At 51.0% G+C, this 13,815-nt stretch overlaps 6 protein-coding genes across 6 annotated transcripts; 3 read left to right on the top strand and 3 right to left on the bottom strand.

Annotated features, from left to right (window-relative positions):
• Positions 1-4,787: 4,787 nt before the first annotated feature.
• On the top strand, positions 4,788-5,984 carry NUU61_004015 (PH domain-containing protein; the record flags this gene model as incomplete). The annotated part of the gene is made up of 1 exon (XM_056654597.1): positions 4,788-5,984. The coding sequence occupies one exon, from the start codon at positions 4,788-4,790 to the stop codon at positions 5,982-5,984; it is 1,197 nt and encodes a 398-aa protein (XP_056512624.1).
• A 1,521-nt stretch (positions 5,985-7,505) lies between these two features.
• NUU61_004014 (uncharacterized protein) lies at positions 7,506-7,826 on the bottom strand (the record flags this gene model as incomplete). Its single annotated transcript, XM_056654596.1, has 1 exon — positions 7,506-7,826. The coding sequence occupies one exon, from the start codon at positions 7,824-7,826 to the stop codon at positions 7,506-7,508; it is 321 nt and encodes a 106-aa protein (XP_056512623.1).
• A 548-nt stretch (positions 7,827-8,374) lies between these two features.
• NUU61_004013 (uncharacterized protein) lies at positions 8,375-8,956 on the top strand (the record flags this gene model as incomplete). Its single annotated transcript, XM_056654595.1, is given in 3 exon segments — positions 8,375-8,467; positions 8,478-8,735; positions 8,768-8,956. The coding sequence occupies 3 exon segments, from the start codon at positions 8,375-8,377 to the stop codon at positions 8,954-8,956; spliced, it is 540 nt and encodes a 179-aa protein (XP_056512622.1).
• A 518-nt stretch (positions 8,957-9,474) lies between these two features.
• NUU61_004012 (DMT family transporter) lies at positions 9,475-11,084 on the bottom strand (the record flags this gene model as incomplete). Its single annotated transcript, XM_056654594.1, has 6 exons — positions 9,475-9,774; positions 9,848-10,269; positions 10,339-10,411; positions 10,490-10,495; positions 10,554-10,865; positions 10,962-11,084. The coding sequence occupies 6 exons, from the start codon at positions 11,082-11,084 to the stop codon at positions 9,475-9,477; spliced, it is 1,236 nt and encodes a 411-aa protein (XP_056512621.1).
• A 535-nt stretch (positions 11,085-11,619) lies between these two features.
• On the bottom strand, positions 11,620-12,640 carry rab7 (Rab family GTPase YPT7; the record flags this gene model as incomplete). The annotated part of the gene is made up of 6 exons (XM_056654593.1): positions 11,620-11,729; positions 11,813-11,960; positions 12,026-12,205; positions 12,270-12,365; positions 12,472-12,525; positions 12,611-12,640. The coding sequence occupies 6 exons, from the start codon at positions 12,638-12,640 to the stop codon at positions 11,620-11,622; spliced, it is 618 nt and encodes a 205-aa protein (XP_056512620.1).
• Positions 12,641-12,877: 237 nt separating this feature from the next.
• Positions 12,878-13,681, top strand: NUU61_004010 (ATG16 family protein; the record flags this gene model as incomplete). The annotated part of the gene is made up of 3 exons (XM_056654592.1): positions 12,878-12,962; positions 13,028-13,416; positions 13,496-13,681. 3 exons carry the CDS (start codon positions 12,878-12,880, stop codon positions 13,679-13,681), a joined length of 660 nt encoding a protein of 219 aa, XP_056512619.1.
• Positions 13,682-13,815: the final 134 nt, after the last annotated feature.

The raw sequence follows: 13,815 nt of genomic DNA, 5'->3' as shown, positions 1-13,815 counted from the left end.
GAGTGGAATTCCTTGGATTCATTATAAACCAAGATGGTGTATCGATGGACCAACGACGGGTTGACGCTATCGTTTCGTGGCCAGAACCCAAAAGTTACCACGACATCCAAGTCTTCATCGGGTTCTGCAACTTCTATCGACGATTTATCTACAACTTCTCTCGCATCACAGCACCTTTGACCACATTACTCAAAGGGAGCAAGAACGGCAAAAAACCTGGAAGTTGCCAATTCACAATTCATGAAAAGGTGGCGTTTCAACGCCTAATCGCAGCCTTTCGCAACGCACCCCTACTGCGATACTTTAATCCCCAACACCCAATACGTATCGAAACGGATGCGTCAAATCGAGGAATGGCTGGTATTCTCTCTCAACCAGATGACCAAGATCGGTATCACCCAGTTGCCTTTTGGTCAAAATCATTCTCTGGGGCAGAGTTGAATTACAGTACACCAGACCAAGAACTTTTCGCAATCGTACACTCCTTTAAACATTGGAGACAGTACTTGGAAGGCAGCAGATTCACTATCGAAGTGTTATCGGATCACTCAAACCTTCAATCTTTTATGAAACAAACCAAGCTAAATGGAAGACAGGCACGTTGGTGTATGTATCTCACACCATTTGACTTTATAATCAAGCACCGGTCAGGAAAAAGCAATCCTGCGGATGGACTTTCGAGAAAACCCAATTCTATTCAGGGGGACGCTCCGGGAAAAGAATTGCTCGTGCCATTACAAGAACGGATTATGACCGAAGAGCTACCGTCTGGCCCACGGAAAGCTAGTGTTCAAGTGATTACGGTTACGGACCTTATCGCTGAGAAGTCCCAGTTTGAACCTGGCGAGATGCCTTCAGGGGAAAGCGATCCCCAGTTCAGTACCCGCATAGCGAAGAGTAGAAGAGAGTCTACCGGTACAGAAGCAGCTGACTGGGCTGTCTGGGAAAAACTTGCAAAGGACAAGAGAATACCCCAGTATGAGGTGCAGGGTGCTTGTAAAAAGGAGCATGCCTACTCAGCAGAAGCTGGCACCGAATTGCAGACGATAATCAAACGGATCCAAGACGAGGACCCAGAGACGCAAAGGCTGAAAGCCGCGTTAAATCAGACATCCAAAAACTTTAAGAATTGGGGTATTGACCCAAAAGGCCTTCTTCGATTTAAGAATCGTCTTTTTATCCCAACAGGGGAGAACCTCAGAAAGAAGTTACTGAGTATTTATCATGATGACCCCTTAGCAGGCCATTTCGGGCGAAACAGGACCGAAACGCTGCTGAGAAGGAAGTTCCACTGGATTGGACTTCAGGATGACGTAAAAGAATACGTCCAGACATGCGCAATATGTCAAGGAATGATGATGCCAAGGCATCGCCCATATGGCAAACTGGAATCGCTACCGATACCGTCTCGGCCCTTCAGCGAACTGTCAATGGACTTTATCACGGGGTTACCACCAAGCAGAAATGGAACCCAAGAAGTTGACGCGATATTGGTTATTGTCGATAGACTGACGAAATGGTCCCTGTTCTTCGCCGTATCGGCAACGATCGACGCTGCAGAACTTGCAGAATTGTTCCATAATGAAGTGGAACTACAGTATGGGCCACCAGACGGAATTGTCTCAGATCGAGGATCACTCTTCACTAGCAAATTTTGGTCAAAGTTATGCTATATCAGCCATATCAAACTCCGCCTTTCGACGGCATTTCATCCACAAACCGATGGCCAAACGGAAAGGACAAACCAGACGCTAGAACGCTATCTTCGCTGCTTTATCGACAGAGAACAGATCGCGTGGCCAAAATTGCTGAGAAATGCGCAATTCGCATGCAATAATGCCCCCAGCGCAACAACAGGGAAATCCGCATTCCAGACCTTGATAGGATATTCGCCTGATTTCCGACTGCGTGCCGAGGACGACACGCTTTTGAAAGAGGTCCCAGCAGCGGAAACGCGCGCTGAAAAACTGCAAAAGTTGAGGCAAGACTTGACAGAACAATGGCGAAAAGCAACAGAAACGCAAGCGAAACACTATAACAAAACCCACAAAGAAATATCGTTTAAACGTGGGGACTTAGTCGCCCTATCAACAAGAAACTTGAGATTGAAGACGACAAAGAAATTGGCACCCAAGTTCATCGGACCTCTCCGAATTCTCGAGAAGATCGGATCGCAGGCGTATCGACTGGTTCTGCCAAACCAGTACGATCGAATTCATGACGTATTCCATGTATCACTTCTTGAACCCTGGAAGCAGAGGGATAAAGAGCGAAACGATGATGGAAGCATGCCGATACCAGAACTGCAAGATGATGACGAATGGGAGATTGAAGAAGTGAAAGATCACCAACACTTCAACAGAAAATCCCACTTCCTAGTTAAATGGAAGGGCTGGCCATCAGAGTACAATCAGTGGATCCCAGAAGAAAATATGGCGAATGCAAAAGGAGCCATTACAAAATACAAGAAGCAAAGACAAAAGAGATGAGATGTTACTTGAAAAGAAATCCTACAAACCAAGCAGAAAGCCACCGAAACTCCACCGGAACAACACCGTTATCATCACCGCAAAATGGCGGCACGAGCACAGAACTCCACTCAAAACTCGGGAATGGGAACAGGGAAGTTCTTCTTCAACCACTTCAGGCGACGCTCGGCATCGGGATCATTGGTCGGATCGGAGACCGCCGGATCGGGACCGTACTCGTCTCGGGATGCCGACTGCAGGGCCTCCAGAAGCCCCTGCTTCGCCGCTGCCCAGCATACAAAACCATCATCTCCCGGAACCAAGCGGAGAAGACGCCGGGACTGGAACTTTCGGAGATGCTTCCCCGAGAGATCCTTGGGCGGAAGGATGTAAGTGGCCACATCCTGGCGACGAATGGCGATGTGCGCCATGTAAACCTTGCGTTGGGCCTGCCGGAACGTCAGCGAAATCACACCGGTACTGGCGATCCTACTTACCACAGTCGACTTGCGGGCGGCAGCAAGAGAGAACTGGCGGCGATGCGCCAACTCCATCGCATCGAAGGCCTTCACAAGCTCCATCGTGGCCTTTCCGGCCGCGACCAGCACGCCTTCCTCCCATTCATTCTCCTCCTCTTCATCCCCCTCCTCAGGAGTACCCTTGGCCAGGGGCTCCAGAAATTCCTCATTCAGCCAGCTGAGGATCACCTGCAGATCGTAGGCGTCCCCAACCATGCCCTCCACAACCTGAAGAACGTCAGTGTAAGCCAAAACAAAGGTGCCGCGGAACGTACCGTGTCACATGACGCGTTGCGGGCGGAACACTGCCGACAGGTAACCGAAGCCGCCGCATCCAGTTCACATTCGACGACGAAGGGCGACTTGGAGTCGTACGCCTTGACCTTGGTCCGAAAACACTTGGTGCACCACAGGAAGGCAGGCGAAATAGTGGTGGAACGCACCGGCCGGTGTGACAACCGACCCGAACGACGACGACGAGGCATGACGATGGTAACAGTCACGGAAAGGGAACGGGAAGCAGCAGAAGCAGCAAGAAACAGAGGATGAAGCGCGACGAACACAGCGTGGGAGAGAAAAGAAGAAGAAGAAAAGAGTTGCTACTCGAAAACATAAACAAAGACTCGAACATGTGATTCGACGCGTCTTTGTTTGCTGGTCAACCACATGATCTCTTTGTCGCCTCGACGGTGAGGCAAACGAAAACCCCACGAAAAGATACCGCGCCGACGCGCCTACATCATAGCAATAAAACAAACGCGTCAGTTGAGGCCACCTGACCTTAAGAAGGGGGATAATTGTAAAGGGTCTACCAAGATGGCAAGGCATGAAGTTATTCCCAACTGACGGAAGGGGTGAATCAGGTGACATCACATGATCCTAAAGGAAGTCGGAACTTGTTGCTTGATCCACCCTACAGAGGAATGATCACGATACATAACAGAGACCCAGTCGTTTACATCATCGATGATGCGTGGAGTTACGAAGATGCTGTATGATAAATTGACACTCCCGCATCCAGCTGGCAAGACAAGATTCAGTCTTGACAGTAATAAGGATATACTGTTTTCCCTTACTCCTTCCCCTTGTTTCTTTACCTGATCGACAGGCCTTATACCCTGACAAGTATATTCTTTACATAGCTACTGCTAAATCCCTGAATTTAGCCTGCTGCTTTCCTAAAAAGGTAATCTACGTAGATATTAGATAGGAGCGAGGGGGCTAGATTAATCAAAAAAAGAAAGGCGCCCTTAAAGTATTCGAATTGCGGCGAAATTAGGTATACATATCGAAGTTGCCCTATTGCTAAATAGGGTAATCTGTTTTTGGTGGTTAGGATAAGAGGATCATATAATTAGAAAATAGATTAAAAAAGATTATATAAGTCAAAATAAGTATTATATAATATAATAAGGTGTCAATAGCGAAAATCTTGAGGTGCCCCTATCAATACCCTAAGCAGGTCAGACCGCTCAGGGGCGTGCTCAGTTCTACTCAGTGAGCAAAAAGCGGCGAGGGCTGAGCACCGAAACGGAAAGGGAATGCCAAGAATTGTCAGAGGAAATCCGCTACGTAGGTAGCCCTAGGTACATCTCAGCTGATTAAGGCTTAGTTCAGGCCCCCGTCATCCGACAATCATCTCTCTCTCTCTCTCTCTCTCCAGAATCATTCACCCCGACGAAAGGCAACGATCGTCATGGAGAGTCTATTCAGCGGGGTGCCCCCTTTTTCTTTTCTTTTCTTCTAGACCCTCCAACCTCCCCCTCTGTCTCTCTCCCCCCACTTGAATCCTATCCCCGTCATGACTCCCATACTCGACCACCCCTCGCTCGAAGGGCCTCGCAAAACCCCCGCGATCCAACTTCCCGTCCAGGCCCCGTCTCATCTCCACGCGCCCCCTTCGCGCAATGGCCACGTCAACCTGGATACCTTTTCGCCCGTGAATGAGAATGGGAGTTTTGAATTCGATCGCGTGTTGAAAACGGGACGGGTCTACCGTCGGGTCAAGCACAAACATGTCTTTCGAGCCTCGTGGAAACCTGCCTATCTCGTCCTCCGACCGAATCTCCTTTCCGTGTACAAAGACGAAGAAACCACGCGACTTCGCGTCTCCATCACTTTGTCCGAAGTGACAGCGGTCGCGTCGGTCAAGTCTCCGCGCTCGCATCGACACCATGTTTTTGGCATTTTCACCCCTTCCACCAACTACCGCTTCGAAGCCCGATCGGAGCGCGACGCCGAGGATTGGATCGATCGCATCCGCGCCGAGATTCCGGGGGACGAGGAAGAAGCGGCATTTCTGGCCCTGAGCAAGAAGCGCGACCCTCCCGCTATCCATAAGCAACTCGTCGACGACACCACGGACCATTCCGATTTCGATCCCGGCCGCGTGAGCTCCCCGGAGCTGGGTCGCACCCGGTTGCCGCGCCCGGCCAGCCGCACCTACAAACCTCCACACATCCAGGACTACTCGGGGAACGAAATTACCTCTTACTCGGAACTCTCCGATGGGTCACCGCCCACAGCCCACAGCCGGCTGCGGTCCATCTCCTCCGTCCATACTTTGTCCATCTCAGCGCCCGAGGAGAAGGAGAAGGAGAAATCACCCAATTTGCCTCGCGACACCAGTCGGCAATCGGAGCTATGTATGGCTCGTGATCCAGAACGCGTGGTGTGTCAGGGGTATCTGCAAGGTCTGCGCATTAAGGGCACTGTACGCCAGTGGAAACGACTCTGGGTCGTACTGCGGCCCAAGAGCCTGGCTTTCTACAAAGATGACCAGGAGTACTCCGCTATCAAAATCATTTCTATGTCCCAGGTGATCGATGCCGCTGAGGTCGACCCGATGTCGCGATCCAAGAAATTCTGTCTGCAGATTATCGCCGAGGAAAAAACCTACCGGCTCTGCGCGCCTGACGAGGAATCTTTGGCCCGCTGGCTGGGTGCTTTGAAGAGCATTACCGTTGCCCGCAAGAAGCCAGCTTCCGCTGGAACGTGATTGCCCCTGCTCGTATATGGTCGCGAAAACCCCTCCTGTCTGATCTTTTCTTCCATTGCACGATATATCCCTTTCTTCCCCTACTCAACCGGATTACTCTCTCTTCTTTTTCCTTTACATTTCCAGTTTCGTTCGATATACCCAGGTCTTTGATGATAGCGTCCCACTTACAGCCTTCCACACCCCGATGAAGGTGACGATCAGCTTCGGAGTCTTCAAGGGAACGGTCTGGCGTTGATTTCTTTTCTTGCACATTCAATTCTTCATGGGGCGTGGGCGGTTATCTTTATGAGAGCGGAGTGTCTTTCGTTATGATCTTTCTTTTTCTTTTGTATCCTATACTTAGCCTTTTCCATATACATCCAAGGCACATTTTAATCAGTAATTAATTATGCTGATTCTTGATTCTGCCTCGTCAGTTACGTCATTTATACTAGCCTAGCACTAGATGACTGCGATAGATCCGAGCACACCCAAATAGTCCAGAAAACTGTCAGTACTTAGAAGGATACGTAAATGTACAGCGAGAAACCCGAGTAGAAGAACTGCCGAGACGAAACGAACCATATCATTATCACTCGGGCAGCCACACTCAGACCTAAGTGTCCCTAGTATCGACAAATCGAGGGCATTCAGCCATGATGGGCTAAGAATAGAGGTCCAAAGCGGAATAAGCACCGGGATTCCACTGTCAACGAGATTATCCCCACTGAGCATCTGCACCTTAAATTAAGAGTGCCCTTTTCAATTCCCTCTTTTCAGCTGCACAGGTTCTGGCATGGAGCGCTTGGCTTGTCAAGGCACTGCGGACCGCAATTCCCCTTGGCTTCACAGTCTCCGCATGCTGCGCCGGTCAAAGAACTTCAATACCATCTGGTCTTTCAAGGCCAATTTTGGGGAGTCTAGCAGCACAACCATAGCACATCAATGGGTGAAAGGGCAGCCCTAGCTCGAGATCGGAATCACCCGAGGCCATGGTGCACCGAGCCTTGTCACCAGACGGAAAAGCGGCAACGGGGATTTCAAGGGTGGCATTTTGCCCGGTGCTGGCTGTCGTTTACATTCAAGATAATTGAGAAGTTGGACTGGCAGAAACCGGCCCCCCGTCGGAATGTGATAGTGTCGCTGTTGAAGTTGAGCCTTGCGCTAAACTCTTGTCGGGGTCCGGACAGTCCCGAAGACTGAGATTTTTGAACAGCCACTATGCCTGACGAGATCTGTAGTGCCATTTTTGAGGAAGCCCTCTGATCCAGGGAGAATGTACCAGGGCATGGGCCGGACGCGGTTGGCATCGTAGCTTGGCACTCCGCTCCCAAAGACGAAAGATCCATTGAACTTCCCTTTTTGTCCTAGATTCAGGCCAAATGGGACTGTAAGTGTCTGCCAAGCTGGCAGAGATGCATGGTCTCCAGCGTTGGCAAGGACTGAGTTGGGTCCCAGGTTCAAGATATCTCCGTTGGCGAGTAATGGATATGCGGAGTTGTAGAGATCGTCGGTCAGATTGAGCTCAGAGTTGGAAAATTAAACCAACCCCGTGGAACTCGGTTGGTGGGGTTTGGGGAAGGATCTGTGGTCGTTAATAGACAGCCGGTAGACGCCGTCATCTTGGAGTTCCCTGTCGTTGTCTACCTTGCTGACATTGGCACCCCATGGAGCAACTGAAGAATCCAGCGGTCGCAGGGGTAGCTGGTATACGTTTGCCATCTGCCTGGGGACCTCTGAGGCTGCCACAGTGGGATTAAACGAGACCCCCGGCGTCACATAGGGAGAGGCGGGAGCGCTCACAGCGACGGTTGAGCCCGTGAGAGTCAAGGCCAACAGAAAGAAAACAAAGAGGGGCATTTTGGAATGATCCATATTCAATGGAACAACAGCGTGGAAGAGAGAATTATTGAAGAAGGCCATGGAACCGTCTGAAACCACATTAAGCCAAGGGCCGTGCCCGTCAAGTCTGTCACGCGACGAGGCTAAATAGAATCCTCGACCGGATCCTCCAACATTGCATGTTTCATTCGCTTTGTCTTGTCACTTCCACCCCTCATGCCCCTCTCAACCCCATGGGGAGCATGCCACCCTCAGGATCCTGGGGTTGCAACTCTGTGCTCTTGCTTGTTCCTTCCGACGGAGCTAAATGAGCACTGCAGGGACCCAAGCTAGCGAGACGCCATCCTTGACTAGTGCATACATGAGATCTATGAGCTCGAGAGCTTGTCTTCGGGAAGCCATTGGGCAGGCTTGGCTCCTAGGCTTTTTGCTGGGGGCCAACGCTTCAACGATGCGAAGACGTACATATATCGATGAGGATGATAGCTGGTCCCTTGAAGATTCTGGGACTATGCTTTTTTTTTCTTGTCTCTCGTATCCTGGGGGATCTATATTATCCAGCAGCCATGCGACATCTCCTCACATTCCTCTGTGTCTTCGGCGCAGCCTATGCTGAGGTTCTCAAACCAATTGCCGGCGGGTCTGTCCCGACTGACAGCGTAGAGGCAGTGTCTCTTCCACGGCGGCGATCCCACCAAGGTATCCGTCGCCAAGCCTCCGCACCAGGACTGGCAGACCAGCCCGCTGCAGCAGGCCTACAAGGGGTTTGACGGCAATGGTAATATCCAGACGAGTCGCTTCGGCAAGGAATACAAGGGCGGCTGGTGTGGGCTGCATGTTCGCGCGTACAAGCCCGATCTCGATTGGAACTTCAACCCCGGCAAGCACTACAGTCTCGAGCTCACTGTCAAGGATGCAGAGCAAAATGTTATTGCTTACCAGTCTCTTACGCTAACAAGGATGTCCCCGTTCAGGGCTTGCTGCCCTATATCGTTCACGCTACTGCTCCCAAGGATGATGAAGACCATGTGTATTTCAACTATGCGGGCGATAGCTGGCATACGCGGGATGGCAAGAACTGTAAGGGGAGCTGTGGTCCGTATGATCGGGACTTGTATATGGATTGCGACTGTGGGTTCTCGTGCTGAAAGCTCCGATGCATTTTTTTTTTCTTATGCTGTGTATGTTCCATGATTGCATGAGAGCAGGTTCCTACGGTCCTTCTGTTCAAAAAGATATTGAGATGACAGCGATGATTTATACTTGAAATATGTTTCTGTAGTGGGTTTATTCTTTGCTTGCCTCATCTTTCAGCTACGATGTCCTAGGTACTCCTGGGGTGTGCCTGGCTCCATGCGCCAACCTTAACCCTAACTCAAAGCAAACAGCTCCACATACCCATTTGAGATATCGTTCTACGTAGAGAACAGTGATACAGAATACACCAACAAGGTTGCGATGAAACCCGAAATTGCGTATGCAGATCTATCCGAAATGGCTCGCTAAATCAAACACCAGATGACAGACGCATGAAAACTGGTACGGAGACACAGAAATGAAGTGGTGATACCGGAGAATAAAAGAACGACGATGCTAAAAATGCGCCTTGGAAAATGCGACGCCAACCCTCCCTCATCCCAACGCCATAAACTGCGGGACTATAGAGCTACCCTATTTCCTCGTGAGGGACTCTTTCATACTCGTCCGAGGATCGGCCCACTCCAGGTGAGGGAGTAGCATTGGTGTCTGTAGACTTGCTTTCGTGATTGACGATCAGGAACGACAAGAAGACAATGGCAGCGCCGACCCAGTACAGAGCGGAAGCATATTGCCCTTGTAGGAAGATTTGGCCGACGAGGGACAGCGGAATAGTCAAACTGAGCCCGATTGTCACGACCAGTGGTGTGGTGAGGAGCATGGCGTAGGCCCAGGCGATGTCGGAGAGGAATGATGAGAGGGCGTTGACCTGGTAGGAGAAAAGTTAGCTGCGGGAAACAAAGTCGGGAATTGCAACGGCAGGATAGAAGAAAAAGGCATACTAAAATAATCGTCCACACCCGAGTTGTGCTCGGCAGCGCGAACGGCTCTACCCCCGTGAAATGCAACACCACAAACCCAGGCCACAGGAGCACAAGATTAAAGAACCCGACGAGCCCAAAGAACAACTGCATGTTGACGCGGGACTCGTCGCCGACTTGTTTCTTCATCACAATCGTGTAGACGCCGTACATGATAGAGCTAAATGCCGCCATGGCGTCGCCCAGGGCGATCTCCGCAGGCGTCTTGTGAGGAAATGAGCCCTTGTGACCGTCCGCACCCGGGGCGGTGGCTGGGTCGGGCTCGGAGATATCCATGCGCGAGATTAGAAAGATTCCCACGAGGGAGGCGACTACGCCAAGCAGTTTTCGGGGAGTGAATTTCTCGACGCCAAGCATGGCGCCGAAAATCAGGGTCCAAACGCCTAGTCATTGATGAGATAAGTATGGGGACACCACACAAGTCGGGGATTAAAGCTAGTGTGATTTCTTACCGCTGGTCGAGGTTAAGATGGTTGTGCTTCCTACCGTGGTGAACTGGAGACACGCCATGGCAAAGTAATTCGCCTGCACGAGTATGGAGTGTCAGATGTTTGGACCAAACCAAGCTGTCCACAGAAGAGAAATGAGAAATAGATCACATACAATAAACTGCGGTTCATTAGCTCAAGAATCCATGTCATCACTGAGAATTTCGCGCAGCCCATACCCAAAGTAGACAAAATTCGAAGCTCAACTTGGCCGTCGCCCGCAAACCCAGTTTGGCTGATGGATCGACGCCGCCACGGGCCTCATCAAAGCTTTCACGGGGCAGCATATGCTGGTGCTCCTCGGCGCAGGAATCATGCGAGTCGAGGTGTCGCAGGAAACTGCGAAACGAGGTGATCTGGGAGAGTTTGTCGGCGCGCCAAAGGCTCCAGATGCGACGGCCGAGGATGGTAAAAAGCGGGAGGATAAAAATCGAGGTATTGAAATAGGTCACGAAGAAGGGCTTGGCGTAGGTGTTGTCGGCGAAGATGGTCTAGAGGAATATCGGCGATTAGCACACAGATCCGCCATGAGTGAGGGAGTGCGCGGCCCTCAGAATCTCCACATGAGCGCGCATGTTGGGACGTACACTTCCGAGGAAATTTGAGGCTGTCCACAGCACCACCACGACCAGGAGCAGCCCGACTCCGATGGTCCGTCGAGCTAGTCCGGCTTGTCGACGGCCCTGCGGTTTGGAGGCGACAGAGGTCATGGTCGCGGGATCAAAGAGCGGATGAGGTGGGTTAAACAATGGGAAGGAAGAGAAACTCGGAGGTTATCGCAGGTGTGTTCGACCTGCGGACACCGAGGGTAAAGAAGGGCGGAACATGGGAGCAATGCAAGGACTTGAAGGTCATCCGCGAGACATGTCCAGTGCGGAGTAGAGTGCCAAGCATTCGAGCCGATAACGCCATGATGCGGCGCGATTGATCGACACGCGCATGTACCTACAGGTAGAGGAGGTTGGTTTTATATGGAAATAATTCTAGCAATATTGTTCGATACTAGCAGCATAGCCGGTCGAATAGCATAACATAGTATTGCAGGACCCCCCAAGGAAACAAGCAATCCAAGGATGTCAGAAAGCACCCGATCCCACTAGGCGAAAACATCTACAGGCCAAAGCAAATCCATCTTCTACAATCTGAACACAAAGACGAGACCCTGGGAATCAAGGCGGAATACAAAGAAAACAAAGGAAAAACCGGTCGCTTGAATATCATGAGTATCAGTATCGGGAAAGGGTATCAACAGGCACAGCCATCGCGCTCATTGTCCAGATGGATGTTGATCGGGTCACTGAATTCCCCGCTGAACTCCTCTGCCTCTTCCTGAGCGAGCGCGCTCCGAGCAATGACTAGGGAGAGTTAGTATGCACGCAACCTGCAACCTGCAAGGGTATATCGAGAAAGGTAGGCAGATTCTCAACTCCACACGCACCTTCAAACGCCTGCTCCACGTTGACCGCTTCCTTGGCACTGGTCTCGAAGTACGGAATGTTGCCTTTGGATTGGCAGAATGTCATGGCTCGTTTCGACGAGATCACTCGCTTGCTCTCTTCCACGTCGATCTTGTTGCCAATGACCACCTGATCACCGTTAGTATACCCACCCAGAATGATAATCATGGAGTTCGGGAATGTCGGCCACTCACAAATGGGAAACTCTCTGGATCTCTCGGGCTCGCCTGGATCAAGAACTCATCGCGCCAACTGTCAAGGGCTTCGAAACTCTTGGAGTTGTTCACATCATAGACCAGGACACAGCAATCGGCTCCCCGATAGAAGGCGACCCCCAGCGACTGAAACCGTTCTTGACCCGCCGTATCCCAGATCTAGGCGTGACTTGTCAGCGAGACATTGACCACATTGTCGAATTCCTATCAACGCAAGCCTTACTTGCATCGTCACCAGACGGTCATCGACAAGCACTTCTTTGGTGAGGAAATCGGCTCCGATGGTGGCCTTGTAGCTTCCACTGAATTTCTTGTTGACCTATCCACCACAAATGGGTTGTTAGCAACGATAGACGGGCAACCCAATATGGTGGCATGATGCTGGACTAGGAGGGTGGTGGTTGGGGGGCGAGACGGAGACCGACATATTGGTTCATCAAACTGGTTTTTCCCACGCCACTGTCGCCAAGAATAATCACCTAAAACGCAACAAGGACCAGGTTAGCATGAAAAGAGCTATGTCGAGGAGGGAGGTCTGTCACACAGGAGCTGCGGAGATCGTACCTTGAGGAGAACCTTCTTTCGTGATGCCATGGCAACGATGTGTTTCGGAGCCCCAGAGATGAAAAGGGGTATAGATGGCCAGATATAATATGAACGAAAGAAGAAAGAAGAAAGAAAAACCAAGAGGCGTGACTGAGTGCGGAGATTGAAGAGTGGAGGAGTTGGAGTTGGGTTGCAGCTCGATGATGCATGAGGCCCGGGCGGTCGAGGGGGGCGGTGGCTGATAGATAACGATTGCGTCGCATCTACTTTCCCCTGCAAAGGTTCATGGCCCACTGGAGGGATGACTACTTGGCTGCCCTGGCAGCTCGGGATCAAAAAGAAAAGGCTCATGTCATCCTCTACGACGCCTGTATGTCCTGATGAGTTCCAGGGGTGGATGGGGAAGGTGATGACTGACATCATTGATCATGCCAGATGCCCGGCTTGCAGATCGCACCGGCAAACTAGCAACGTCCACACCAGCTGCTGATCTTTCTAGCGGTCACAGAGCTGGTTCAAGAAAAGCTCAGCGCAGTGTGTCATCGTCTTTGGTGACGGCGTCCCAGAAACCCCTCCAACCCGAGACGGAGACCTCTCCGACCGATCTTCTGAACGCCACTCGAGCCGACCTGTCTGAGGCACAGCGGTCCCGTGCAGAACTGCACGATCGGTTGAACCAGGTCAAAGGGGAAGTGGAAAAGCTCCGCAAGAAAAATACCCTGGATGGCCGGCGGGTGAGTGCTTTGGAGAGCGAAAGGGTGCAGCTCAAGTTGCGCCTGAAAGATCGGGATGAGGAGCTGCGGGGGAAGGCTAAACTACTAGAGGTATGCAGGCTCTACATCCATTAATCGGGTGACTTGATGTTGAATCATTCTTTGGAAATGACCTTTGAACTTCTCGGAGATAACTGATGCGATCGGGATCAAACAGGATTTCCAAGATGAGATGGCAACACTAAATCTCCAACTCAACATGGCCGAGGAACGATCAAGTCGGCTTCAACGGGAGAACAAGGAGCTGGTAGATCGCTGGATGGCAAGGATGGGCCAGGAGGCAGATGCCATGAATGATGCCTCGAAGTTTTCTTAATTGTTGGCAGATATATGAAATGCCATTCATACAAGAACAAGATGAATTGAACGAAAGCTTTATACAGGTGAGAACATGGTATCATATACAGATCAGGAGGTGGGATATATCCAGGAGAAGAGAAAAAACAAGAA

The sequence above is a fragment of the Penicillium alfredii genome, assembly GCF_028826965.1.
Source record: "Penicillium alfredii strain IBT 34128 chromosome Unknown utg000005l_segment0_segment0, whole genome shotgun sequence".
Classification (NCBI taxonomy): Eukaryota; Fungi; Ascomycota; class Eurotiomycetes; order Eurotiales; family Aspergillaceae; genus Penicillium; species Penicillium alfredii.
This window is presented reverse-complemented; position numbering and strand designations above follow the sequence as displayed.